The sequence below is a fragment of the Fringilla coelebs genome (genome assembly GCF_963513975.1).
Source record: "Fringilla coelebs genome assembly, chromosome: 2".
NCBI classification, from domain to species: domain Eukaryota; kingdom Metazoa; phylum Chordata; class Aves; order Passeriformes; family Fringillidae; genus Fringilla; species Fringilla coelebs.
Genome location: NC_140029.1, coordinates 111790664 through 111814616, shown reverse-complemented (window position 1 = coordinate 111814616; position 23953 = coordinate 111790664). Strand labels below are relative to the sequence as shown.

General features: G+C 46.3%; 1 protein-coding gene across 3 annotated transcripts in view; it reads left to right on the top strand.

The window, feature by feature from the left end:
* BCL9 (BCL9 transcription coactivator) overlaps positions 1–18087 on the top strand; it is a 57774-nt gene extending 39687 nt beyond the window's left edge. For 2 of the 3 annotated variants that reach the window (XM_084226593.1, XM_084226594.1), the window contains exons 2-9: positions 3395–3477; positions 6451–6757; positions 8325–8641; positions 9564–9753; positions 10220–10319; positions 10748–12977; positions 14650–14910; positions 15938–18087. In XM_084226593.1, the coding sequence (XP_084082719.1) occupies positions 6705–6757; positions 8325–8641; positions 9564–9753; positions 10220–10319; positions 10748–12977; positions 14650–14910; positions 15938–17055 (4269 nt within the window). In that variant the 5' untranslated portion in view covers positions 3395–3477; positions 6451–6704 and the 3' untranslated portion in view covers positions 17056–18087. The remainder of the gene's footprint in view (positions 1–3394; positions 3478–6450; positions 6758–8324; positions 8642–9563; positions 9754–10219; positions 10320–10747; positions 12978–14649; positions 14911–15937) is intronic. The other variant, XM_084226595.1, reaches the window with a different exon arrangement.
* The last annotated feature ends 5866 nt before the right edge of the window (positions 18088–23953 follow it).

Below are 23953 nucleotides of genomic sequence, written 5' to 3'. Positions count from 1 at the left end.
GAAAAAGGGCAGAGGGACCTGGCAGAAGACAGGCACAAATATGTTTCAATAAGCCTAAGTCTATCCATGCCTTTGCCATCAGTCAGCACTGCCTCCTTTGTGCCAGTGCCAGTGAGCACATGGACACCTTGTGGGATGAAACAGGAAAAGTTGTCTCCTGAATATTATTTATATCTTCACAAGTTCTGGAAGGGATAGAGTTGGATTGGCTTAGGCTGGTTGTCTGGTTGGCTGGTTGGCTTAGGCTGGTTCCTGGGTCCAGTACAGAGCTGGTGTGCAGAAGGTAAGGTTGCATTTTTGACAGACCTATTTGAATGATGATGGGTTCAATCCTAGTAGTGTGACAGGCATGTTCTTTATCCATTCCTGGGAAAGGATGAGGAGGACAGCTTTTGCTAGGAGCAGAGACAGATTTAAAGGTGTATTTAATAGCCCTTGGTAGGGAGCCCTATCTAAAAAATAGGACTGCTTCAAGGGATTGAAGTGTCTTGTGTCCCTCTATCCTCAAGTGCCACAGGGAGATGTATGGAGTGTAGAATATTCATGTCATTTTATCTATTTGCTTTTATATGATCTTAAGGAAGTCGGACAGCTCAATAAAAGCTTTGAATAACACTTCCCGTGTCCTCCTTGTTTGCCAGTCGCTCTCCTTATCAATGAGGTGTGTAATCAAGTACTTTATTAAACAGCAGCTTATTAAAAAGTAATGTGCAGCTCAGCTGCAAGTGTGTAAAGTTAGCAAATGTTCAGCAAAACTGGTAAGTGCAGCACGTGACGAAAACCGGTGGTAGCTCTTGGGTGTAGTGGAGTCACCTTTGGCCAGTGCAGCTATTCTCCCTCTCATGTGGTTGAATGAGGGTCGGAGAAATTGGAGGTGCCCTTCCCAGTAAAAATGTGCTGAAGGAGCGCGTTGGCTGATTCATTGCCTTGCCCCACCTCTCAGGTCACCCAGGGAATCCACTGGTGGATGCACTTGCAGAAGTTTGCTTCCTGGTGGCTGTCAGGATCAGCGGTTGCTCAAATACCTCCTGCTGCTGCTGTTCTTGGTTCCTTCTAAAGCTTCTGTTCTTCCCTGAGCAATCCCTTATTCCACTCTCTCTCCTTCCTTACCCACTCCACTGTCACAGATACAATTCGGGGTGCAGGCTCAGCTTGCATTCAGAGTTATCATTTGTTTTCTGCAGCAGCATGTCTCCAGCCTCTTTTCTTTTTCCATGCTGATTTTGAGCTCTCACCACCCTCAGTCCAGCACAGACTGACAGTCTCAGAAAGGCCATGGGGAAGATAGCAGTGTGCTCTTTCTTGTAGGCAGAGAAAGGTTTCTTGCCTTTAATGCTTCATGTCACAGTCAGGCCACAAGTCTGATACTTTTATCTACTTGGTATGCCTTTATTTCATCTCTCCACATTCTCCTCCTCAAAGAGGGAGAAAAGACTGAAGTGAATCAGTGATAACTGCAGCTGTTCCTGCTGGAATAGCCGTCATGCTGTATACCTCCAAGTACTTGACCACTTGTCACTATCAAGCTTCTTCAGCTTAAGGCCATAAAATAGGAATTAGCTAGTTTGAATTTTTTTAAACCTTCTATTTGCAGTGCAGTAATATGGTGGCTGGTTTGTGGAAGTACAGGGGTGGTCAAAATATTTAACTGAAAGGTAAACTGAGATGTGCATTTGCATCTTATTAGTTACTCTGTGGTAGCTGCTTTGTGTGCATGCTCTCAGCCTTTTGCCCTTAAATTCACTGTGAAGCAAACTGCCTTGTGCTGACAGGGCTAAGACTGTGCAGGTGAGCAGCAGAGATTCCCTAGGGACACTAGGGAATGGAATTACAGTGCAGTAACTGGGTAGCTTAAAAGATGGATGGTGCCCCTCTTGCAGTCCTGAGCTATGGTCTGCAAAGCAGTCCTTCCCTGCCAAGCTGGGATTGAATGTTTCAAGGAATAGAGCTCTGAGCAATGTTTGTGATAGATTCTTTCCATCCTGATGTGTGCTGGTGTTCACACGCTTTCCTGTTCAAGAGAAAAGGTGATTTCTGTCCCTGCTCTGGTAGAGGTGTGTCAGTATTGGCACTGGCATGGCTTAGCCTGTATTGTTTTGTTGGGTGGGGTGGGGGAAAGGGGAGAGGAGCTATAACTGGGTAATTGGATTCAGGATGATTGTGCTGCTGTGGTGAGTTTTACTGGATGAAACAGCTTGTTGCGATAGGTGTTTGTTTCAGCTTCTGTCTGCAGGTGTGACTTGGCTAGATAAGGATGGTCTATCGCGTTGATGATTTCATTGTTTGATTTGGCTGGACTGGGTGGAGAATGTAGCTGCATTGTTTGGGACTAGCTTTGTAGTTTGGTTTTGTGGAGTGGATTACATGGCAGCACATTGCTACATTATTAAGGTGAAGCTGCAGTAGATAATAGTTGGAGAATGTTGGAGGGAAGAGAATATGCACAGACTTTCACAATGCATAACTCATTGAGCCTCCAGCTCCTGTGTTTCTGTTGGGAGATCTGGTCAGCAGAATGCATTGGGGTTACACAGAAAAATTTTGGTAGTGATTTCAGTTTGCACTTGTACTTTAACTGCAAGGCTGTCCATGCTGTGTAAATAGCTGAGAGTGCTCTGAGACACCACACTGGCCCTAACAGTGTGAGTGTTGTCTGGATTCATACTGTCTTACAGCCTCTACAGTTTTCACAGCGGGTGAGGGAGAAGCTGGCAGGTCACTGCTGGTTTTTTTGCTAACCTCAAATTTAGCAGTAAGCTGCTCTTCAGAGCCTGCATTTCCTTGCATTGCCAAACATTCAGGCACTTAAACTTGCTTTGGATTCCCTTCCTCCTGTAGGATATGCAATGATGTGAAGTAGAAGCTGCCAGAGCAGTAGATAGTGCTTCCTCCTTCTAAAACCTGCCTGGTTTTCCCCTAGATGTGATTGCCTGGCTTTACCTGATATTTGATGTTTCTGTTTATACATTGTCTGGCTGTGGAGGAGGTTGCATATATGAAGCACAAGGGTTTGGCAGGAATTGCTGGGCACATTGTGAGGGGAAGGTGAGCCTTTGAAGAGAGATGGGTGCAGAGAAGGGAAGATGACATGCCCAAGCTTTGTGCCAGTTTCTCTAAGCACAGATGAGCTCATGGGAATCCAGCTGGCTAAACTTGGGAGTGCTAAAGCAGGTCTGCTCTATTTCCCCTCCATGGGCAGTGTGGATCTTCAAAGTCTTCCAGTCTGACGGTGGCTTCTTGGGTGCTGATAAATCTTTCCAGGCTGAGCAGAGGCTTCCCCTTGGTGGTTCAGTGCACCTTTTGATTTCTCTGCTCCTGTGGTTGAATGCATGGAAGGGGTGTATAGCTTAGCTATGAATTCTTGTTGGTGAAACCTTTTGTCTCCTTTTTCCAGGTGACTGTTTTTTGTGAGACAAGTGGTTTGCAACTCATGGCCTCCACGATGAGTACTGCAGTGTCGTGACACCAGGGGTCTTGGTAAGCTACTCGTCGGAAAAACAAGGATCTACAATATCTCCATGAATGCAGATCCATCTCTTTTGTCTATGCAGTTAAAGTTTGAATTAATTTAAAGCCATCCAAATTGTAGGCTGCAAGCAAGTGGGGTGGGGCTACATTTTCACCTGTTCTCACCTCCTCTTCTGAGCTTGTAATGATAGTGATGTGGTTACATTCTCAACCAGGTCAGGGTGAAAATCCAGCTGAATAGAAATTTTCGTTGTTCTTCTTGGGTTAGTTCCCATTCAGATCTTTCCCTGATATGGTGAGAATGAGTACCCAGCTGAACCATCCCATTTCTCTGCAACTTTTGCCTGCCGTACCTTAAAGTCTTGAAAATACAGCCTTGAATGTAGCTTTCCAAAATGTCTTGAAAAGTGGTTTGACCATTCACTGTCACTGACCCTACCTCTAATTTTAAAGCAAGGATATAGGCTTTGCTATGGTAGGCAGACTCCAGCTGCAAAAATACATTTCTCTAGAGCTTTTCCATTATAGAACCCTAGATTCCTGGGCATATATGTGCTAGAAGTGCATTGAGAAAAATCATGAGACATTCCATTTCACATTATAAAAGATGGTACATTCCCCGTGTGCAGCAATAAGAAGCTGAGGAAGTTGAGTTGCTGGTGTTCCTCCAATGGATATATTGATGTATCCTTTATAGCTCTCTCTGGTATGAATAAATTTAAACTGAGATTAGAAAACTCAGTTCCCCTGCACAGCACATCACTTCTAATATATGGAAGATGTGTATATAGAATAATAAAAACGTAAGGTTAAAAAATTGGAGGGTTCTCCTCCCACTCCTGGGTGAAGTACTTGAAAATTTGGTCATGTCAGGGATACCATGTAGCCAGTGTGATTGTGATTCTTATCTTCATGTTTTCTCATTGCACTGTGCAAGACTGGGGCTCTTGAGACAATTCTCATCTTGTAATAAAAGGTAACATAATGTATAAATATCCAAATGGAAAAGCTTAGGATTAAACAACCAGAATACTTAAGTTCATCATGCAGGCATCTACATCCTGCTGTAAGCATCAGGCTCTGCTCACTTTTATGCTGTTACTCCTGCTCTCATTTTTTTTTAACCTGGAATTCACTGTATTTTCAGTCACACCTTCACCTTTAGTGAAGGTGCAGAAGTTTCACGGAGTTCCACTGGCTTTTACAGATGTGTCAATCTCTTGGAAAGCAGAGTTGGGTGCTGTTGATTATGTTACAGTTTTATTTAACAAAACAGACATAGGAGCCAAATTTGCATGCGAATATGATACAATTTAGATATGTGTGAAGAGATTCTGTCTCCTCTTTAATGTATCTGTATAGAACCAGTTGTAATTGCAACATGATAGTAGGAACAATAGGGATAGGGTAACTCCAATATTGTTCCCAAAATCAGTGGATAACCAGCTAATAGCCCCAGAGAGGCATGTGGGTCCTCCGGAACGTGTGGCTCAGATTGGAGTTCATCTGATTATGCCCAATAAGAAGCCTTTAAAATGAGACATTTGCTGCAGAAACATTCCTCACATTAATAGGTTCGTGCAGCACAGTGGAGGTGAGAACAGGCAGTAGGATTACTTCTCTTACTCATTAAGGAGATGTGTGATAGAGAGAAGAATTTTTGTAGGTGATGCAGAACTTCACATAACTACTGCATTGTGGATCATATTGAAGTAGAGCAGCACAAAGTCACTAAGATGTGTAACAGCACAGCCTCACAACTGTACAAATTTGGGAAACTGAAAAACCATGGTGCTCAATAGTTCAAGTTGCTGATAACTCTACTGGGCCAGAGGTGATTATAGAGAGCCCATGTCTGTTAATCCTCTGGTGTCATCAGCACATAAGCCAATTTTTTGTTTTGAAATGCAGTTTGAACAGTAGTTTCTTCATAAAATTCAAGACACTCCCATCCTAATAAGACTTATTTTGTTTCATTTGGTGTATATCAGAAGAAACAACTTTGGTGCTGAGAAGGAATATCGGGAATATTTACATTTGAATAATATTTAACTAGCAATGCTTAATACATTAACAATAAATCTTGGTTAGATTCTAAATTAAGTGGATTTGCATCTGAGTAGGTGAGATGAACAGGAGAGATTTTGTTGAAACATAAACAAGGCAGAAATTTGTTCCAAAATAATTTAGCCCAAAGCACGTAAACAGTAATGTTCAATAGTTTCCACCTCCAGAAACAGCTTTATGTGCCTTACTGCCTGCGTCATGCATATTGTTTCTTAGAAAGAAGCTGAAAAAGCAGCTGCTTTTTTGTACCTTTTTTTTTAAAGCCTCAATGTTTAGTGTGTTGCTGAGCAAATTTAGCTGGGTACTACTCCAGTGTTTTTTTGACCTTTCTAATAGATATGATGAGTGACTAACCCCTCATGTTTTCAGAGTAATTACACAGAACAGTAACTTACAGGTGGTCAGGAAGGCATTTTATTTTATTTTATTTTTCTCCCTTTGTGTAACCCTTAGCACACATCATTGAATATCTGTCTAGGTATATTGGACCAAAGAGGCAAAAGATTTAAGCAGTTTATGTTCTTAAGAAATATCAGATTGCGGCCATTCACAGGGGAATTTTGGATAGCTAAGTCGTGTTGGGGAATTGTACTTTTGACTTCCTGCTGACTTGCTGTGAGGTGTCTTTAAGCTGAGCACGGATGCAGAATCTAAGTGTTCAGATACAAGGTGCTTCCCTGTTTTGTTGACTCCAGAATGATTTGCTTTGGACAGAGGGAAGATGGCATCACTGCCTGTAAACTGAATGGCCACCCCGGGCTGCCTCTGGTCTGAAATTCACATCCGTCTGAAAGCTCTTCTTCTCTGTCTTCTTAGGAATGGGGGAAGAATTGCCATGCATTGCTTCACACCCGAACATCTGCCTGGGAAGTTCCTCACTGTTTTTCTGTTCTCTCCTTGTGGGGTGGTTTGCAGTGTGCCCTGGAGATGCGAGACTTCCCCTGGGCAGCAGGAGGCACGCATCTAGAGAATGCTGGAGCTGCAGGAGGGAAGTGCCCAGTGCAAAAGCAGCGAGGAGCAAAGAGAAAAAAGGCAAGCAGGCAGCCAGCACTGAGAGAAGCGGGTGGCAGAAAGTGCTTCGACGCTGCCTCTGGCGGCACGCTCCCCAGAGGAACTTGACGAGAGCCCATCTGCGTGTGTGTGAGACTGTGAGCTCAGGATTTCTGTCAATGCATTCCAGTAACCCCAAAGTGAGGAACTCCCCGTCAGGCAACACACAGAGGTAAGGAGAAGAGCCTGCAGTCAGCTGCTGTGGGTTCGTGCACATTGCCATCCCTTCTCTGCTGCTGGATTAGCCCAAGGACTGTGGCAGTGTGGCTTCCTAGTCCCTCTGTGCTCCCATCAGCCTGCTGAGTATCTGAGCAGTGACTGCACAGTGCTGGTGGTCTTCGTGCTTGCAAGGCTCAGGATGAGCTGAAAGCTGTAAACCCATGAGGCTTGGATTCTGTTCCTTGTGCTCTTCTCCCTTTCACCAGGTGCCTGGATAGGCTGTAGGAGAGTAAACCTGCTGTTTCTATCTCAGATTTTTTTTTCCTTTCCTCCTCTTCTAATTATCTATTTCCTGAGAGATAGTTGGGCATCAGAAGGTCTCTCTGTCTGTACTTTCACACAAAATGCTTTCTCCATATTATCGGCTTGAACAGCCTGAAGAACTGATCAGCTGAGCTGAGATCCTCTGTGTCAGTCACCTGCCATTGCAGCTAGGCAGCATTTCTCTCCACTAATTTGGAAAGGAAAAAAATATGAAAGCAAAGCAGTGTCCAGGGACTTAGGATGGTTCTGATTGACAGCATTCTTGAGTTTGAGTATTTACTGCTAGAGGTCACCTGGAGCTTAACAGTATTTCAGAGCGAATGCTTCTGAGTCAGATGTCTGTCCAGAGGACAGCTTGTGTGGGACCCACAGTGAGGCTGCTAGCAAGCACTGCCTATTGGAAGTGATAGTGATGATGCTAAAACACAATGCAGAAGATCCAATAGCAATCGAGTTTGTGGAGGCTGAGGAGGGAAGGGGTGCCTAATACCTATAGAACCCAGAGGAGCAAAATATTTTTAGGATGCAAATTTGCTGGATGGAAGAGGAATGAAAGACCGAGTCTCCTTTGGCAAAATGAGGAGGATTCATCTGCCCCATTTTGCAGGAGTGTGCTTGGAGATGGTATCCTTCTCTTTCCTTATTCAGGGGCAGGTTGTAGCTGGTTTAATTGTTTTCACGGTCAGAGGTTTGTGTTTCTCTGGCAGCTCGCCCCGATGGATGACGAATGCTGCAGTAATGCTGGGTTTTCCTTGTGCTCCCTGTAGAACTGGATAGGGAGGTGCAAGGGAGGGGTTGGAGGGGGTCTGCTGATCAGAGCTGCAGTGTAGTTGGGGTCCAGGAGAATGGTGAGGGGAACTTTATAGTGCCTTGTTTGTTTACTCTGAGCTGGTCTTGGTGTGAGGTGCTTCTCTGTGCACATAGAAACCGTTGTCTTTATTGACAGAAGCGCCAGAGGTGGGTCCTCATGTGACAGCAGTTTCTGGGATCTGGCAGGTCTGTGGTTTGCCCTGGTGCCTTCTTGAGCAATGAGATTCCATCTTGGATAATAACCCTTTCAGGGCATGTTCAAAAAAGCACCTGCATGACTCTAAGCTTGCAGGCATTTTTTATTTGTCAGCAATTGTCTTAGCTTGTAAAGGTGACAGTGGTTGTTTCTGCTTCACTCTAATCTGTTCCTACAGGGCTGAATGAATCAATGGTGTGATTTGTCACTTTTTCCTTTTCTTTCTTTTTTTTTTTTTTCCTCTCCCCAGTAGCCCCAAATCAAAGCAGGAGGTGATGGTCCGTCCCCCTACAGTGATGTCCCCGTCTGGCAACCCTCAGCTGGATTCCAAATTTTCCAACCAAGGCAAACAAGGGGGCTCCACCAGCCAATCCCAGCCCTCTCCTTGTGACCCCAAAAGTGGAGGTCACACCCCCAAAGTGCTCCCAGGCCCGGGTGGGAGTATGGGGCTGAAGAATGGGGCTGGAAATGGTGCCAAGGGGAAGGGGAAGAGAGAGAGGAGCATTTCAGCAGACTCTTTTGAGCAGAGGGAAGCTGGGACTCCTAATGATGACCCGGAAATCAAAGGTACGTTTGCTAGGGTTCATGTGCAAGTGCAGACAATCAGTCTGAATCCTCTGTGAGATGGAGAATTGCTCTGCAAGACATAGCAAAACATTTGATTGTCTGAGGTTCTCAAAAGTTCCAGCTAATGAAGTCTAAAGGTCTTGAAAGCAGGCAAAGAGGAGAGATTGTCATAGCTGGCATTGGTAAATGTTTTGTTCACGCTCGGTTAGAGCCCAGACCTGACTCTGGTGGGAAAGTTCCTTTGTAACTCTTAAACTCCCCCAGAGGATTTAAAAGTACAAATGCAACCTGTTGGTCTCCTTCTGGCCTTTGGCCTTTCAGGAACTGTTCTGTTGTAACTGGGGTTTTAACAATATGCAGGTCTGTTTTGTCAACACAGATACATAACCCGTAGCACCCTCACTGGTAACACAAGCCACAGAGTTGGGATTTCTGTGTTCTGTTCCTGGCTCCAACATTGCCTCTGTGAGGCAGTGCAAAATCAGACCAACATGTCCAGTTGTCCATCTTTGTTGTCCATGTGCTAGGTCACCTAGCTAAGGTGGCTGAGCAGAAGAAAAAGTAAAGTTTTGCAGGAGTGTTTTCATGAGGCAGACATATTTATCTTTGTTCCTACATTAAAGTCCTAAAGTAGTTTTCCTGCTTTTTTATGTGGTCATTAGAGAATTCAAAGAGATCAGTTGTGGGAACTGCCACTTTATTTGGAAAGGGACACAAGAGGAGCTTTCTCCCAGTGTTGCTTGAAGGACGCCAAGGCTTTAGAGGAAAGATATATGGTGTAATAGAAGAATTGCCTTTAGTGGTGCTTGAGGAAGAAGCCGGAAATTTCAGAGGAGAAAAAGCTCTGATCAGTTTCCAGAATTGATTTGCAAAGAGATCCCATGATAGTGATTCCCTTCTTTTCCCTTATGTCCATTTCCAGACTGCAATTCTGCTGATCATGTGAAGTCTCAGGAGTCTCAGCACACACCACACTCCATGACTCCTTCAAATGCTTCAGCCCCAAGGTCTTCCACACCTTCCCATGGTCTGACTGCCACTTTGGAGCCAGCAAGTGGGCAGAAGACTCCATCCAAAGTGGTTTACGTCTTTTCTACTGAGATGGCCAACAAGTAAGTAGGGAGCTGCTTGAATGTCTTCTGGGAGCAGGAATTACATTTGTGCTCATCTTCTAAGAGATTATTAAGGGCACTTTCAGCATCAAGGAGCAAAAAGTCATTACTTGTTTTGGGGATGCTGGAGGTTGGAGTGGACCATATCCTTACCTTCTTTGCTCTGAGAAGTAGTTGTTTCATTCTCTGAGGTATGGGTATATTTTTTTTTTGCAAATGCTGGTGGATTTTGTTTTGCAATCCATGCAATGAATAGCAGCCAGGATGGCTTAAACTGAGACATGAACCCTGAATGCTAATGAGTTTGTAGATGTAAGCATTTTTCTTTTGCTACTCATCTAGAGTGAAATATCTGTGGCTGAATCTTTCTCCCTTTTGCCAGCTGAAAGATAGAAAGGAGGCCAGTTAAGAAAAATTGATTCTTGGTTTCAACTGGATATGTGCATCTGCCTGTCTGTCTTTGCAGGGCTGCAGAAGCTGTGCTGAAGGGACAGGTGGAAACTATCGTGTCCTTTCATATCCAGAACATCTCAAACAGCAAGGCGGAACGAAACACTGTACCCTTGGTAGGGAATACCTGCATGGGGGTGAGAAGGGGAAATTGTAAATGTGCCTGTGTCTGGTTCAGAGAGATGGATGATTATTTACACTCTGAAATAAGTTTTAGGAAGACAGACAGCTGTTGTTCAGACTGTTTGCAAATAAATGTCTTGGGTCATCCAAAAAAGAGTTAGTCTTGCCATATTTTGGTAGTGTATTTCCAGTCTGTAGGTCATACAGAGCTAGCACAGACAAAACAGGTCCCTGCAGTAATGCCTTGAGCAAAGTAGGTTTCTGCATTGCCAAGAGGCTGCTGTGTAATTGCTGCATGAAGTCTATCATTCCCTGCGCATTTTGGGCTGGTGGGATTGAGATTGGGTGTTTTGTTTGCACTGCTGCTTATGTGACATGGCTGTAAGAAGAGCAAGTGACTGAGTGTGTCTTTCTCTTGCAGAATCCTCAGATCACTGCACTTCGGACTGAACCCAAGCCCCTGCCACAGCCCCAGCCCCCTGCTGCCCAGGACCAGAACCCTCCCCAGAACGCCAAAATGCAGCCGACTCCGCCCGTGTCAGCACCAGTATCCAAACCCACTGGCCCCCCATGTCCCATAGATCAGGACAGTCCCAGTGTGGAAAGCAAAGTGATGTCTGTGGGCAGCCCTGCCAACTCTACCCCGTTGCAGACAGAAGGATTTGGGCAGAGTTCAACCCCCAATAATCGAGCAGTTAGCCCAGTTTCCCAAGGTAGCAATAGCTCTGCTGCAGACCCCAAAGGTCCTCCCCAGCAGGGTTCTGGTGGGGACCCAGCCAGTTTGGGTGAGAATCCCGATGGACTGTCACAGGAGCAGCTGGAGCACCGAGAGCGCTCATTGCAGACCCTGAGGGACATCCAGCGCATGCTCTTCCCTGATGAGAAGGAGTTTGCAGGAGGGCAGAGTGGGGGGCCACCCCCAAATACTGGGGTGCTGGATGGTCCCCAAAAGAAACCTGAAGGGCCGATACAGGCTATGATGGCTCAATCCCAAAGTTTAGGCAAAGGGTCGGGGTCTCGGACAGATGGAGGGGCTCCGTTTGGCCCTCAAGGACACAGGGACATGCCTTTTTCCCCAGATGAAATGGGGCCACCACCAATGAACTCCCAGTCAGGAGCCATAGGCCCAGACCACTTGGACCATATGACTCCTGAGCAGGTGGCCTGGCTCAAGCTGCAGCAGGAGTTTTACGAGGAGAAGAGAAGGAAGCAAGAGCAGGTGGTTGTGCAGCAGTGTTCCCTGCAGGACATGATGGTCCACCAGCACGGGCCTCGTGGGGTGGTCCGAGGTCCTCCCCCTCCCTACCAGATGACCCCCGGTGAGGGCTGGGGACCTGGGGGTCCTGAGCCCTTCCCTGAAGGCATGAACATGTCACACTCTCTGCCCCCCAGGGGCATGGCCCCTCATCCCAACGTGCCCGGGAGCCAGATGCGCCTGCCTGGTTTTGCAGGAATGATGAACCCTGACATGGAAGGCCCCAATGTCCCGAATCCCGCCTCACGGCCTGGGCTTTCAGGAGTTAGTTGGCCAGATGATGTGCCAAAAATCCCAGATGGGCGAAACTTCCCTCCTGGTCAGGGTGTCTTCAGTGGCCCTGGCCGAGGAGAGCGGTTCCCCAATCCGCAGGGCCTGCCTGAAGAGCTCTATCAGCAGCAGCTGGCTGAGAAGCAGATGGGCCTCCCTCCTGGTCTGAACATGGAAGGCATCAGGCCCGGCATGGAGATCAACAGAATGATGCCCTCCCAGAGACACATGGAGCCTGGGAACAACCCCATCTTCCCTCGCATGCCAGTAGAAGGACCGATGAGCCCATCTAGGGGGGACTTCCCAAAAGGAATACCCCCACAAATGGCTTCCAGCAGGGAGCTGGAGTTTGGGATGGGCCCTGGCAGCATGAAGGGGGACATGGGCATGAATGTCAGCATGGGCTCCAACCCACCCCTGGTCCCTCAGAAGCTGAGGGAGGCAGGAGTCGGGCCGGAAGAGATGATGAAGCTGCGCCCCGGTGTGTCGGAGATGCTCTCCTCTCAGCAGAAGATGGTGCCGCTGCCTTTTGGGGAGCACCCGCAGCAGGAGTATGGCATGGGTCCCAGGCCTTTCCTTCCCATGTCTCAGGGCCCAGGAGTCGGTCTCCGGAATCTCAGAGAACAGATCGGGCCTGACCAAAGGACTAACAACCGGCTCAGCCACATGCCGCCACTACCTCTCAATCCCACCAGTAACCCGAATAGCCTCAACACTGCTCCCCCTGCACAGCGCAGCCTCGGCCGCAAGCCCTTGGATATCTCTGCGGCTGGTCAGGTGCATTCGCCAGGAATCAACCCCCTGAAGTCCCCCACGATGCGCCAGGTCCAGTCTCCCATGATGGGGTCTCCCTCGGGGAACCTCAAGTCCCCTCAGACGCCCTCCCAGCTGGCAGGAATGCTTGCGGGCCCCACTGCCGCAGCTGCTGCTGCCTCCATTAAATCCCCTCCTGTCTTGGGGTCTGCTGCTGCTTCTCCTGTCCACCTCAAGTCTCCGTCTCTCCCCGCACCTTCTCCTGGATGGACTTCATCTCCAAAGCCTCCTTTGCAGAGCCCTGGGATTCCCCCGAACCACAAGGCGTCTCTAACCATGTCTTCTCCAGCCATGCTGGGCAACGTGGAGTCGGGTGAGTACTGCCTCCGCTAGCCAGATTTGGTGCTTTGGTTCGTGTTAGGTCATCCAAGATAGGCAGCAACGGGAGGGAGGAGGGTTCCTGCAGCAGGACAAGAGCTGGATGGCTCTTTCCCTATTTGAGGGGGGCTGTACCAAGGGTTTGGTGGGTGGCCATGCAAGTGGAGGGTGAGGGCTTGTCCTGTTGTATTTGTGGGTTTGCACCCTGCCTCCCTTGTTTTGAGCTGAGGGCTGATCACTCTGAGAATGTAAAAGCAAAAGAATGGGGTTAAGAGGTGTGAAAAGATGTGGAGGATTGATGGGAGAAATCTCTCCTTGGAAGGGTCTTGTGCTGTTCTTCCATAGCTCATAGACATTGTAGCTCAATAGAGAAGATCCCGTTAATGTAATTAAAGCTATTTGGTATAAAAGGTTCCTACAAAGACGTGCTGAGTAGCTAACAAGCTGTGTATCTAGACATGGGTCAGGAATAGTTGGTCCTTTTTAGGTTTACATTGCTGACAGGAAGTTGTGATTCAATTGTTCAGCATTTTGGACCAATCTAAGCACCACTGTACATAACATTTGGTTGCATGCTGAGCCATGGTGTGCCTGGAACCTCGGGGTCCTGCTGATGGCACACTTCTGCTCTCACCTTCTCAAAGCTCACCCGCCCTTCAGTTCAGGCTTCCAGAGCTCTGGGCAATCTTCCCGCTCGGGAAATTCTCCTGTCTGGGAAAGTGGAGCCCTTTGCCCACGTTGCCCTCTAGTGCTGCTGCGGGTAACAGCGGGGACCGGGACCGGGATGTGCCTGTGGGGTCGGCCGCTCGGGAGGGCACCCAAGTGCTTCAGTCTGTGCCTTACTTAGTGCTTAATGAGTGCTTTGACATGCAGCTCTTCCAAACCATGGATCTTTCGGCATTGCAATTTTTTTACATTCCCTGTTCTCATTTCCCCTTTTGGTTGGGAGGGGCTAAGGAACGTGCAGTGAATTTTCAGTGAGAGTACAGCTTCAGTTTAGCATCTGCACATTGGTCTGGGTGGCATAAAATTCATCAGCGAAGAACAAAGGAGATTGGAAGTGCAGTTAAGTTACTTCTAATTTTGTGAGAGCAAAGGATGACATTAAGGTAATAGGTGCAGAGAATGCTTCTTTCACTGGAATAAGCAGCTAATATCTCTGTATGAAACAAGAAATGCAACGTAAACAGGCAGTTTTACTTGTAGCTCCTGATGCAGCTCCTCAAGCACATCAGAAATGTGCTTGAATGTCTCAGCATAATATCTGCTACAGCTTGCCTTGTGCTGCCTGTCTTGTTTGATTTTAGATTTTGATTTTTTATGGCTAGTTCTGGTGCCTAAGTCTGTCTTCAGTGTATGGAAATTGACTAGTAAGATTTTCAGACTAAACTGGCAGTTCTTCATGTGGTTTTGTAGAGGCTCAAGATCGTTCTAGTTAGAAGTGCTGTGCAGTAGGATAACAGATATTAGTCAACATGACCAATAGGCTTATTTTTCTGGTTACCTTTCATACTCATTGACTGCATTAGCCATGTGAAGTCTTGCAATAGGAAAGAGTTCTAGTTTTTGAGATTTCTAGGAGAAAAAGAGATTGATTTAAGGAAAACAGTAGGAAGGAGAAAAAAAAGAAATTAATTCTCTCTTTTTCTTTTCTTTTTTTTCCTAAGGTGGTCCACCTCCTTCCACAGTCAGCCAGTCTGCTCCTGCGACTCTCCCTGGAAATCTTCCCTCTAGCAGTCCTTACACAATGCCTCCAGAGCCAACCCTGTCCCAGAATCCCCTCTCCATTATGATGTCCAGGATGTCCAAATTTGCCATGCCCAGCTCTACACCGCTCTATCATGATGCCATCAAAACTGTGGCCAGCTCGGATGACGATTCCCCTCCAGCACGCTCCCCAAACTTGCCACCTATGAACAGCGTACCAGGTAAGAAAACCAAAGGAACATAAGCACAAGGCATCAGGGTGATTTTATGGAAACCTCATCAAATGAAGACAGTGAGATGGGAAAAAACTTGAGGAATATGTAGCCATGATTGTTTTTGAGGAAGCGGTTGCTGTTCTCTGAAATGTAGGGATGGAAATTCAGAAAGTGTGCATTCTTCAGAAGGTGTCCAGCATGGAAGGCACTTGTGTATGGGCAAGATTGTCCCTCAGGCAGACTGGAATTGTTTGTGTGAATGCAGGCTGCTCATGGAATTAAGGGTCAGATCTATAGTGTGTTATCCAGAGGAAACTTTATCTCTCCTGTCTTAAGACAGTGCCATAGAAGCTTCACTGTTTTGGGGGGGTTCGTTTGGGGGTTTTTTGACACTGAATCATCAAAAACATAAAAGTAGGCTGTAGCACCTCCACCCTATTAGATTAATACTAAAAAAGGGGATGAGCAGATGTTTCAAGAGAGTGGCAATTGGTAATGAATTCTTGATGAGTTTACCTGTAGTTTTGCAGTGTGTTTCACGCAGTAATGGCTGAATATATCTGGGGAAAGCTGGCTAATTGAATAAGTTCATGATGGTAACTCATTAACCTCATTGGTCAGTGCCTCTTAGTCTTATGAGGGTTACCTGATTTATCACTGCTGAGTTTTGAAAGGAGTTCCGGTCGCTTCTCAGTGGACAAGTGTCTGTATGCTGATAATCTGTCTCAGACGTGTTTGCTACTGCCTGTGTCATCCAGACTGTCAGGGAGGTAGTAAAAGTATGGTTTGGATTGAAATTTATGGAGCAGGCTTTTGTCACTGATAGGGCAGTGACAATCTTAGGGAGGTGGCTGTTCGAGTGGCATCAAATTTCTGGTTAAAATAACACTTTTCAAAGCCACTGCTGATGGTTTTTTTACTAGCACTGTTTTTTGTCTGTGTGCAGCCTTGGTAACCTTGCAGAAAGCTCTCTGACGGCTTTATTGATTATTACTGGTTGTTGTCTAAATGTGATTCCTTGTTTCTTCCCTAGGAATGGGCATTAATTCTCAGAATCCTCGAATTTCAGGTCCAAACCCAGTGGGTCCAATGCCAACCCTTAGCCCAATGGGAATGACCCAGCCTCTTTCCCATAACAACCAGATGCCCTCTCCAAATGCTATGGGACCCAATATACCTCCTCACGGGGTCCCCGTGGGACCCGGCCTGATGTCACACAACCCAATGATGGGGCATGGTTCCCAGGAGTCTCCAATGGTACCTCAAGGACGCCTGGGCTTCCCGCAGGGGTTCCCTCCCGTACAGTCCCCTCCACAGCAGGTGCCATTTCCACACAACGGGCCCAGCGGTGGACAAGGCAACTTCCCGGCGGGAATGGGCTTCCATGGAGAAGGACCTCTGGGGCGTCCTACCAACCTGCCCCAAAGTTCGACAGATCCAGCACTTTGCAAGACTGGAGGCCCTGGCGGTCCAGACTCCTTCACTGTTCTTGGAAACAACATGCCTTCGGTTTTCACTGATCCAGAGCTGCAGGAGGTGATCCGTCCCGGAGCCACGGGAATACCCGAGTTTGACCTGTCCAGGATTATCCCATCGGAGAAGCCCAGCCAGACACTACAGTATTTCCCTCGTGGGGAGGTGCCAGGCCGCAAGCAGCCGCAGGGTCCCGGGCCTGGCTTCTCCCACATGCAGGGGATGATAGGAGAGCAGACCCCGAGGATGGGACTAACATTGCCCGGCATGGGGGGCCCCGGGCCGGTGGGAACTCCGGATATCCCTCTCGGCACGGCTCCGTCCATGCCCGGTCACAACCCGATGAGGCCGCCGGCCTTCCTGCAGCAGGGCATGATGGGCCCGCACCACCGCATGATGTCACCAGCACAGCCCGCCATGCCCGGCCAGCCCGCGCTCATGAGCAACCCCGTGGCCGCCGTGGGCATGATCCCGGGCAAGGACCGAGCCCCCGCCGGGCTCTACAGCCACCCGGGCCCCGTGGGGTCACCTGGGATGATGATGTCAATGCAGGGCATGATGGGACCCCAACAAAACATCATGATTCCCCCCCAGATGAGGCCCCGAGGTATGGCTGCTGATGTTGGCATGGGAGGATTTAGCCAAGGCCCTGGAAACCCAGGGAACATGATGTTTTAAGCTGCTACCATAAGACTGGATGTTCTGATCCTTGTCAAGATGAGATTCCAAGTCCTGAGGGCTTTTTTGGGAGCTTCAGGAGTACAGTTTGGCCATGCAATAGGTGAAAAGAGACCAGAGGATGCTTTGGGAAATCTCGAATGTATGGAATTACCTGAAAAAAAAATATTCATTTTAACAGGTTGTTTTTTTTTTAAGATTTATTTTTTAAAAATTATTTTTGTGGACTTGGGTATCCCGTGACGGCACCTGCTTTGAGAATCTGTAGCTGTATTTTGAGAATTGCCATTTGTCACAAGTTGCACCATTCTCTGTATGTTTACGTCCTTCGGACTGGCTTCTCCCAGGACTCTCGGTTATTTTTGGGGTTTTTTGTGTACTGTACTATATTGTAAAAGGGATTTTAGCAGAGACTTTAGTCTTTGGGGTGAGAGGAGAATGGGATTCTAGGCTGTTTACTTTAGGTGGAGAATCCATCTTCAGAACTTCGGACTATTTTCCTTCAACTCCAATGTATAGAAAAACCAAACTACGACCTCAGAGCAGAGTATTAATGAAAAGCACAAAAAGGAACTTAAGTTCAGTGAGGGGAATCTTTTAAAAGAAATAAATAATAAGTTAAGGACATATTTTTCAAATTATGGCGTGCTGTCCAGCACCTTCTGTCTCTCCCTCCCACTCTTTATTAAATAGCTTCTCTCTCTCTCCGTCCCCTTTTGTCTCCTCCTATGGCAGCTGCAATACATTGTGTTATTTTGGGGAGTAAATCTAGGAGAGCCTCTCCTCATGTGGGGACTCTTCCCACTTTTAGGAAGGGGCTGGACTTGGACACTGTTACATCCTACAGTAGTCTCTCTCACTGTTTCCTATTCTCCTTTTCTTAGAAACCCCAAGTGATTTTATTAATGTGGGAGTGGAACAGACACTAAAAGTTATCCAGGATTTTTTTTTGTGGTTATTTTTTTTTTCCTCCCCAGCGTAAAACGTTCTGTGTAACCTCCATTAAATTTGGTACAAAACCACTCGCCAGGGCTGTGGTGTCAGAAAAATAAAATATATTGTTTCTTACAAAAATGAACTGTCTCCTTTATCCAGTCCAGTTGTTTCTGTGTAGATCAAACAGCTGGCTAGATGACTGTTTGCTCTTCCTTGTGATCATAGCGAGCCTAGAGGCCAGGTGGGCTGAACTTTGACAGCCCTAAAAGTCTGGTCAATAGGCAGCTGTGTGCTCCTTTTGAGGCAATTCTGTTAACTTAATCCTGAACTGAGCTTGTTTTCCCTTGGAGTGAGGTCTTATTTCAGAACACCCCAGGAACTATACTTACAGACTTCCTCAATTTGTTGAGGGTCAAGGAACAGATGAAACTTGTCTCCGTCACTTCCTCCTGGAGAGTGTTTGTAGCACTGCAAGGTACATGGGTTTGAGCTCCCCCTGAGCAGCAGTGTCAGTCTGCCGAGGCACTGGGATTGTGTCCCTCTGGGGACTCTGGATTGGGTCAGGTCTCTGATTGCCAGCACTGAGAGCCTGAGATGGTGGGGAAGGATGAACTTTAATAACAAAGGTGAGAGAGAAATTGTCAGTGAGCAGATTTTTATCAAGACAGCCCTGCTGAGTAAATTGTTGCTTTGCCACAGTTCTCATCGATTGCTTCCTAATCCCCTGTCTTTTCAAACTTGCCTTTTGAGAGGATTTCAGCAAGGAGGTTTTATGGTCCTGCCTATGTGGCGTGAAAAGATGGATGACAAAACATGGATTGAGAGTTGAGTACTGGTCCTGGAGAATACCATCGTGAGCCAGATATGGATCTGTAGGCCAGGGTGTGGGCTCTGTGGCTGGCTGTTCTCTGGCCCCCCAGCACTGTATATGGAGTGGGTAATCTGTTCTTCCTTCCACTTACTGCTACTTAAAATTATTTCAATGAGTTGTTTCTTCAGAGGGCTGGCTGTTGGTATGAAAATTCATGTGGAGAATGAATATTTTTAACATGGTTGTGTATGAGAATTTTTTAGAGTTAACTGATCCTTAACAGGTGGAAAAAGAATTCCTCTTGGTGGCTGATTTACTAAACTTTTGTTGCTTGTGGTACAAAATGAGTGAAGCCATGCACTGTTGGAGGCACACAAGCCTCAGAGCCTTCTGTTGTCTGCTTCCAAATTCACCTTTGTGCTGTCATGCAAATTTACGATGATTTTGGGTGAGAATTACTCTTTTGACAAAGTGTAGGATGTCTGTTGTGGTGCTTCCCTCTGACAAGACAGGCAGCGTGAAGCACGGGCTTGTCAAGATTTTGGAAAGAGATGACAATGACACAGTAAGTGTTATTTCTGTAGAGCGGAATTACCTCTTCTTTAAGTGGTTGCACAGCTCCCTTTTGAGGACCTTGCATGGGAATTGTTACAATGCAACCTTTTTAAGTGTTGCCACTTCTGCCATCAGTCCTGACTGTTTTTACCATGTTGAACAAAGCAAAGTTCTTGATCGACATAGAAATGAGCCAGAGGTTTTGCGATTTTTTTAAACTGTCGTAAGGCCTCCTATGCCTGTTAAGATTTTGAATAACAAAGGATTTGAGGTGGCTCTGACTTATTCTAGGAAAATTAGCATAGGAAATTTACTGTTTCAAAGCCACTGAACAGTGAGAGGATACATTTTAAACATGCTGTATAATTAAAGTTCCTTCTGTGTCTGTCTAACTTATGATGGTGGCATTTAGTATGTTAATGAGATTTTTCCTACAGAAAGTGCAGAAGATGTGTATTCTCCTGAGTCCACATAGGTGCATTTAACCTCAGTGCTTGCACCAGCAGATGAACAAGAGTTGCTAAGGTCTTAGCTGGCTCCAGTTGTGAAAATGACTGTGTACATATGCGTAGATGAACTTCTTTGTTTTGCTCTGATTCTACTTCTTCCCTTTTTGCTTTGCAAATGGAAAAGCTTTCTAGCTGTCAGCCTTGCGGATTCACCTGAGGATCTGTAAGTCAGGCTCTGTTCTCTCCTGCTTATCAATAGTAACTGTGACTCAGCTTTGGTAGTCATGGTACAGTTGAAGATGGAAAGTGGGTTGCCATTTTTAGTTTTCTCCCCCCCCCCCCTTTTTTTTTTTTTAAGCTTTCAAATCATCCTCCTCCACCTTTGTTTGAAAGAATGAAATAGACTTTATTCATACATGCTTGGCTGCTCTTCCTCTCTAGTAACATGGGAGGAAACAGTCTGCTGTTCAAATTATCTCATCCCAGATGGCTGCGCAGCCGGAGTGTGGAGAGACTTAAAAGGTAAACCCAGCAGATGGTGAACTTCTGAAACGCGAAGTAATGTGCCTGCTAAATCAAAAGTTTAAAATATTTGAAATCTGTTTGTTTTAAATTAGTAGACTTGCACTCAGGTCATCTGTGAAGTACACTGGCAGTTTTAAGCACCGTGCAAATAAACTCAAGATTTGTACCTGTATCATGGGCTAGCTAATCTGCCAAAGAAGAGGACAGCAAGGAGCCAGCCTTAGGAGTTTAGTCCTGACATCCTTGGGGTGTCTAATGGGTCACATTTCGGAAGACAGACCAGTGTGTGGAGATCTGATCTGCATCAGTCTTGGTTGGGATTTGAATGCTGGTAGTGCTTCTGGTACAATACATTTGTCCTGACTCAGAGTAGATGTGGGTGCCCAAATCTTTGTGAGGGTAAGTTGAAATGCCCCATTTTTTGTTCCCCCAGAGTGTTGGGACTATTACAAATCAGGTATATGCAGGGCTTAATTTTGAAGTGCTTTATGTGCTCTCTGCTGTGCTGGTTTTCACTCTGGTGGCAGGACAGGCTACATTTTATTGGTGGTGTCCTTCTACACTTAGGATGGTGAATGCTTTCCATGTGCAGCCTCACCAGGCTGCTGGCTGAAACCTGTTCCCTAATGGTACACTTCTTGGGGAAAATGATCCATGTTTGATATAGGCCTGTATTTACTAGAATGTACTTCACTTTGTCAGTTGGTAGTAATTCTTAACCTAAAGTAGTTGATGACACAGAAAAAAAAGTGATACTGTTTTGTTTGGGATACTGGGAAATTGTTGATTTCTGAGAATTTTTATTCCACATTCTCAGGAATGCCTCAGCTCTTCCATGCTGTGTTTGCAGTACAGTAGCTCCTACTTACTTGTGTCTTTTGGTATTAAAACTCTTCCACTGTCCAACCAATCCTCTTCTGAAATGATAATTTACACTACTTGTGGTCAGAAATAACTCCTTCGTCCTGTGGGCCACAACTACCATGGAAGTGCTCAGCAGGAGGGACCATTGCATGGCCCAACCATTTTGACACAGAGGGGAAGGGTAAGGCTAGAACAGGGCAGAGGGGGCACTGCAGAAACCCTGCAAGAGACAGTGAAGTAACCTGTTCCCAGTGGTGCCTTTCTCCAAGCCACTGCCAAGAAGCTGGCTTGCTTTTCTGAGGTTTTCTGTTACTGAGATTTGTGTTACCCTGTCTAGAGTGATAGGAGGATCTTAACTGTGTAAAAGCAGTGCCCTTTAACAATCTTACCTGCTCTTGAACAATTTGCACTGCTGAGTGCTCTGGCTTATGGCTGTGTTGCAATTTTTTACCTGGCTGCTGGTCAGTTTTGTTGGGGATGCTCCTAGTTATTTTTTAAGAATAGGTATGTGAATTCCCCTTTTGTATGTCCAAAGTTCTGATGCCTTTTTTCAAGCAGTCCATGTCTCACAAATAACTTGTAATCGTAGACCTAATATTTTCATTTACTCTTCCCCAAATACTTGAAACTGTGTAAGAGGGAGCTTGATTAGAGCAGAACATACTGTTCTTAAGGAGGGGTAGGCATTGATTTTTATGTAGTGGCATTACGGTTTCAGGCTGTACAAAAACTTGATGGAAAATAACAATGTTTTGTTTGCTTTTTTGACAGCTTCTAATAGCAGTTCAGTGAGACCTCCAGCAATGTATTTAGCATTCAAATTATTCTGTTCACTGTGTGTGGTGTCAACATGTAATTGTGGTGGGGGCAGGCTAATATAAGAGTAGGGGTAAATCCAGCCCATTCTTAGGGAAAAGGTGCTGTAGTGCCTCCATCACATACCTGTCAATGGCTTATATTAAGTGATTTTTTCACTAAGTGAGAACAGGTAACACAGAACCTAAATTGCAGGGCCGTTTTAATAAATGGTTCCCCCTATTTTAACCTCTGCCTATCCCAAAGGATGTAGGGACCACGTTTTATTTACTTATTGACAAGTGGAGATCTTTTTCAATGAAATAGTGAGATTGAGTGCACCCTCAGCAAGTCAAGTGGTGCCATTGACACAAGAGAAGGACCTGGACAAACTTGAAGCGAGACTGTGAGAACCTAGTGAGGTTCAACAAGTCCCAGTACATGGTGCTGCACCTGGGTCAGGGCAATCCCAGACATGAGACCAGCCAAGGAGAAGAAGTCATTGAGAGCAGCCCTGTAGAGAAGCACTTGGGAATTGTGGTGGATGAAAAGCTGGGTATGAGCTAGCACCGTGTGCTCGCAGCCCAAAAAGCCAACCATGTTCTGGGCTGCATCCAAAGCCCTGTGGGCAGCAGATCAAGGAGGGGATTCTGCCTCTCTGCTCTGCTCTGGTGAGACCCCACTGCAGTGCTGCATCCAGCTCTGGGGCACCCAGCACAAGAAAGATGTGGACCTGTACAAATCAGTTCAGAGGAGGCCACAAAGATTATCAGAGGACTGGAAAGCTGCTGTTACATAAACAGGCTGAGGGAGTTGGGGCTACTAAGCCTGGAAGGAATTTAGAGTTGCCTTCCAGTGCTTAATGGGGAGCTTATAAGAAAGTGGGAGAGTGACTTTTTATATGAGCAGACAGTGATAGGACAAGGGAGAACAGTTTTAAACTGAAGAGATTTAGGTTAGATTCTTTTCTGTGAGGGGGGTGAGGCACTGGCACAGATTGCTCAGAGAAGCTGTGGATGCCTCATCCCTGAAAGTGTTTAAGACCAGGGAGGATGGAGCTTTGAGCTGCTCAAGTGGATGGCATCCCTGCCCATGGCAGGGAGTTGGAATGGTATATGATTTTTAAGGTCCCTTCCAACCCAAACCATTCTGATTCTATGACTTTGGCAACACTGTGATTCCTAGTACTGTCTTACAGGAAAAGCTGTCATCTCAGCCAGAAGTACTGCTGTTGGCTAGTGCTGTGTTCCTCTTTCAGCAAGGGAAAAATAGATCACTGCTGCCCAAAGCTGAAGTCAATAGCAGCTCCCCAGACTTCCTTGTTAAAAGCACATTAAGCAGAGTTCACCAAGATTGTGTGTTCTTGTACTTGGCCCACTGTGGTTGTTCTGCATGTTCATGGCAGAATTTCTATAATTAGAGGAGTGTAGGGAAGAGGTTTGGAGGCTGGCTGTCCCTTTGGAGATCTTTTCTGTGCACGAAAATGCCCTCAAGAAGATGGGGTAGCTAAATGCTACGCAATTAGGGAGGCTCATCTGCCTGCAGAGAGCAACCCTCCAATAAGCCAAAAGAAAGAAAAAGGCACAGTGGCTTCTGCAGTTTACCAAACATAAAATCAGTGTTATGTCAAAGCTTTCAAGTCTGGTAGCACAGAGCAAGCTGGGCTTCATCCCACAGTCCCAGCATATGAGGAAGAGGTATGTTTTGTCACATATTCCTGATACAGATGGGCAATTTTAAATGGTATGTTCTCGCCCTTGCTGTTTTCAGCTTCTCCCTGCTTTTGTGTGGTCACCTCAGAAGTAAACTTGAGCCATTCCGTCACGTGGCTTCTTTCAGCCTGCTGGTAACAGTGTAAAGTGACACTGTGCCACCCTGTGTCTGGTAGGAAAATGTCCCCTTATCTAAAATACATTTGGAAGAGAGAAGGCTAGCAAGGACATAAAGAAAAATAGTCGAAGAC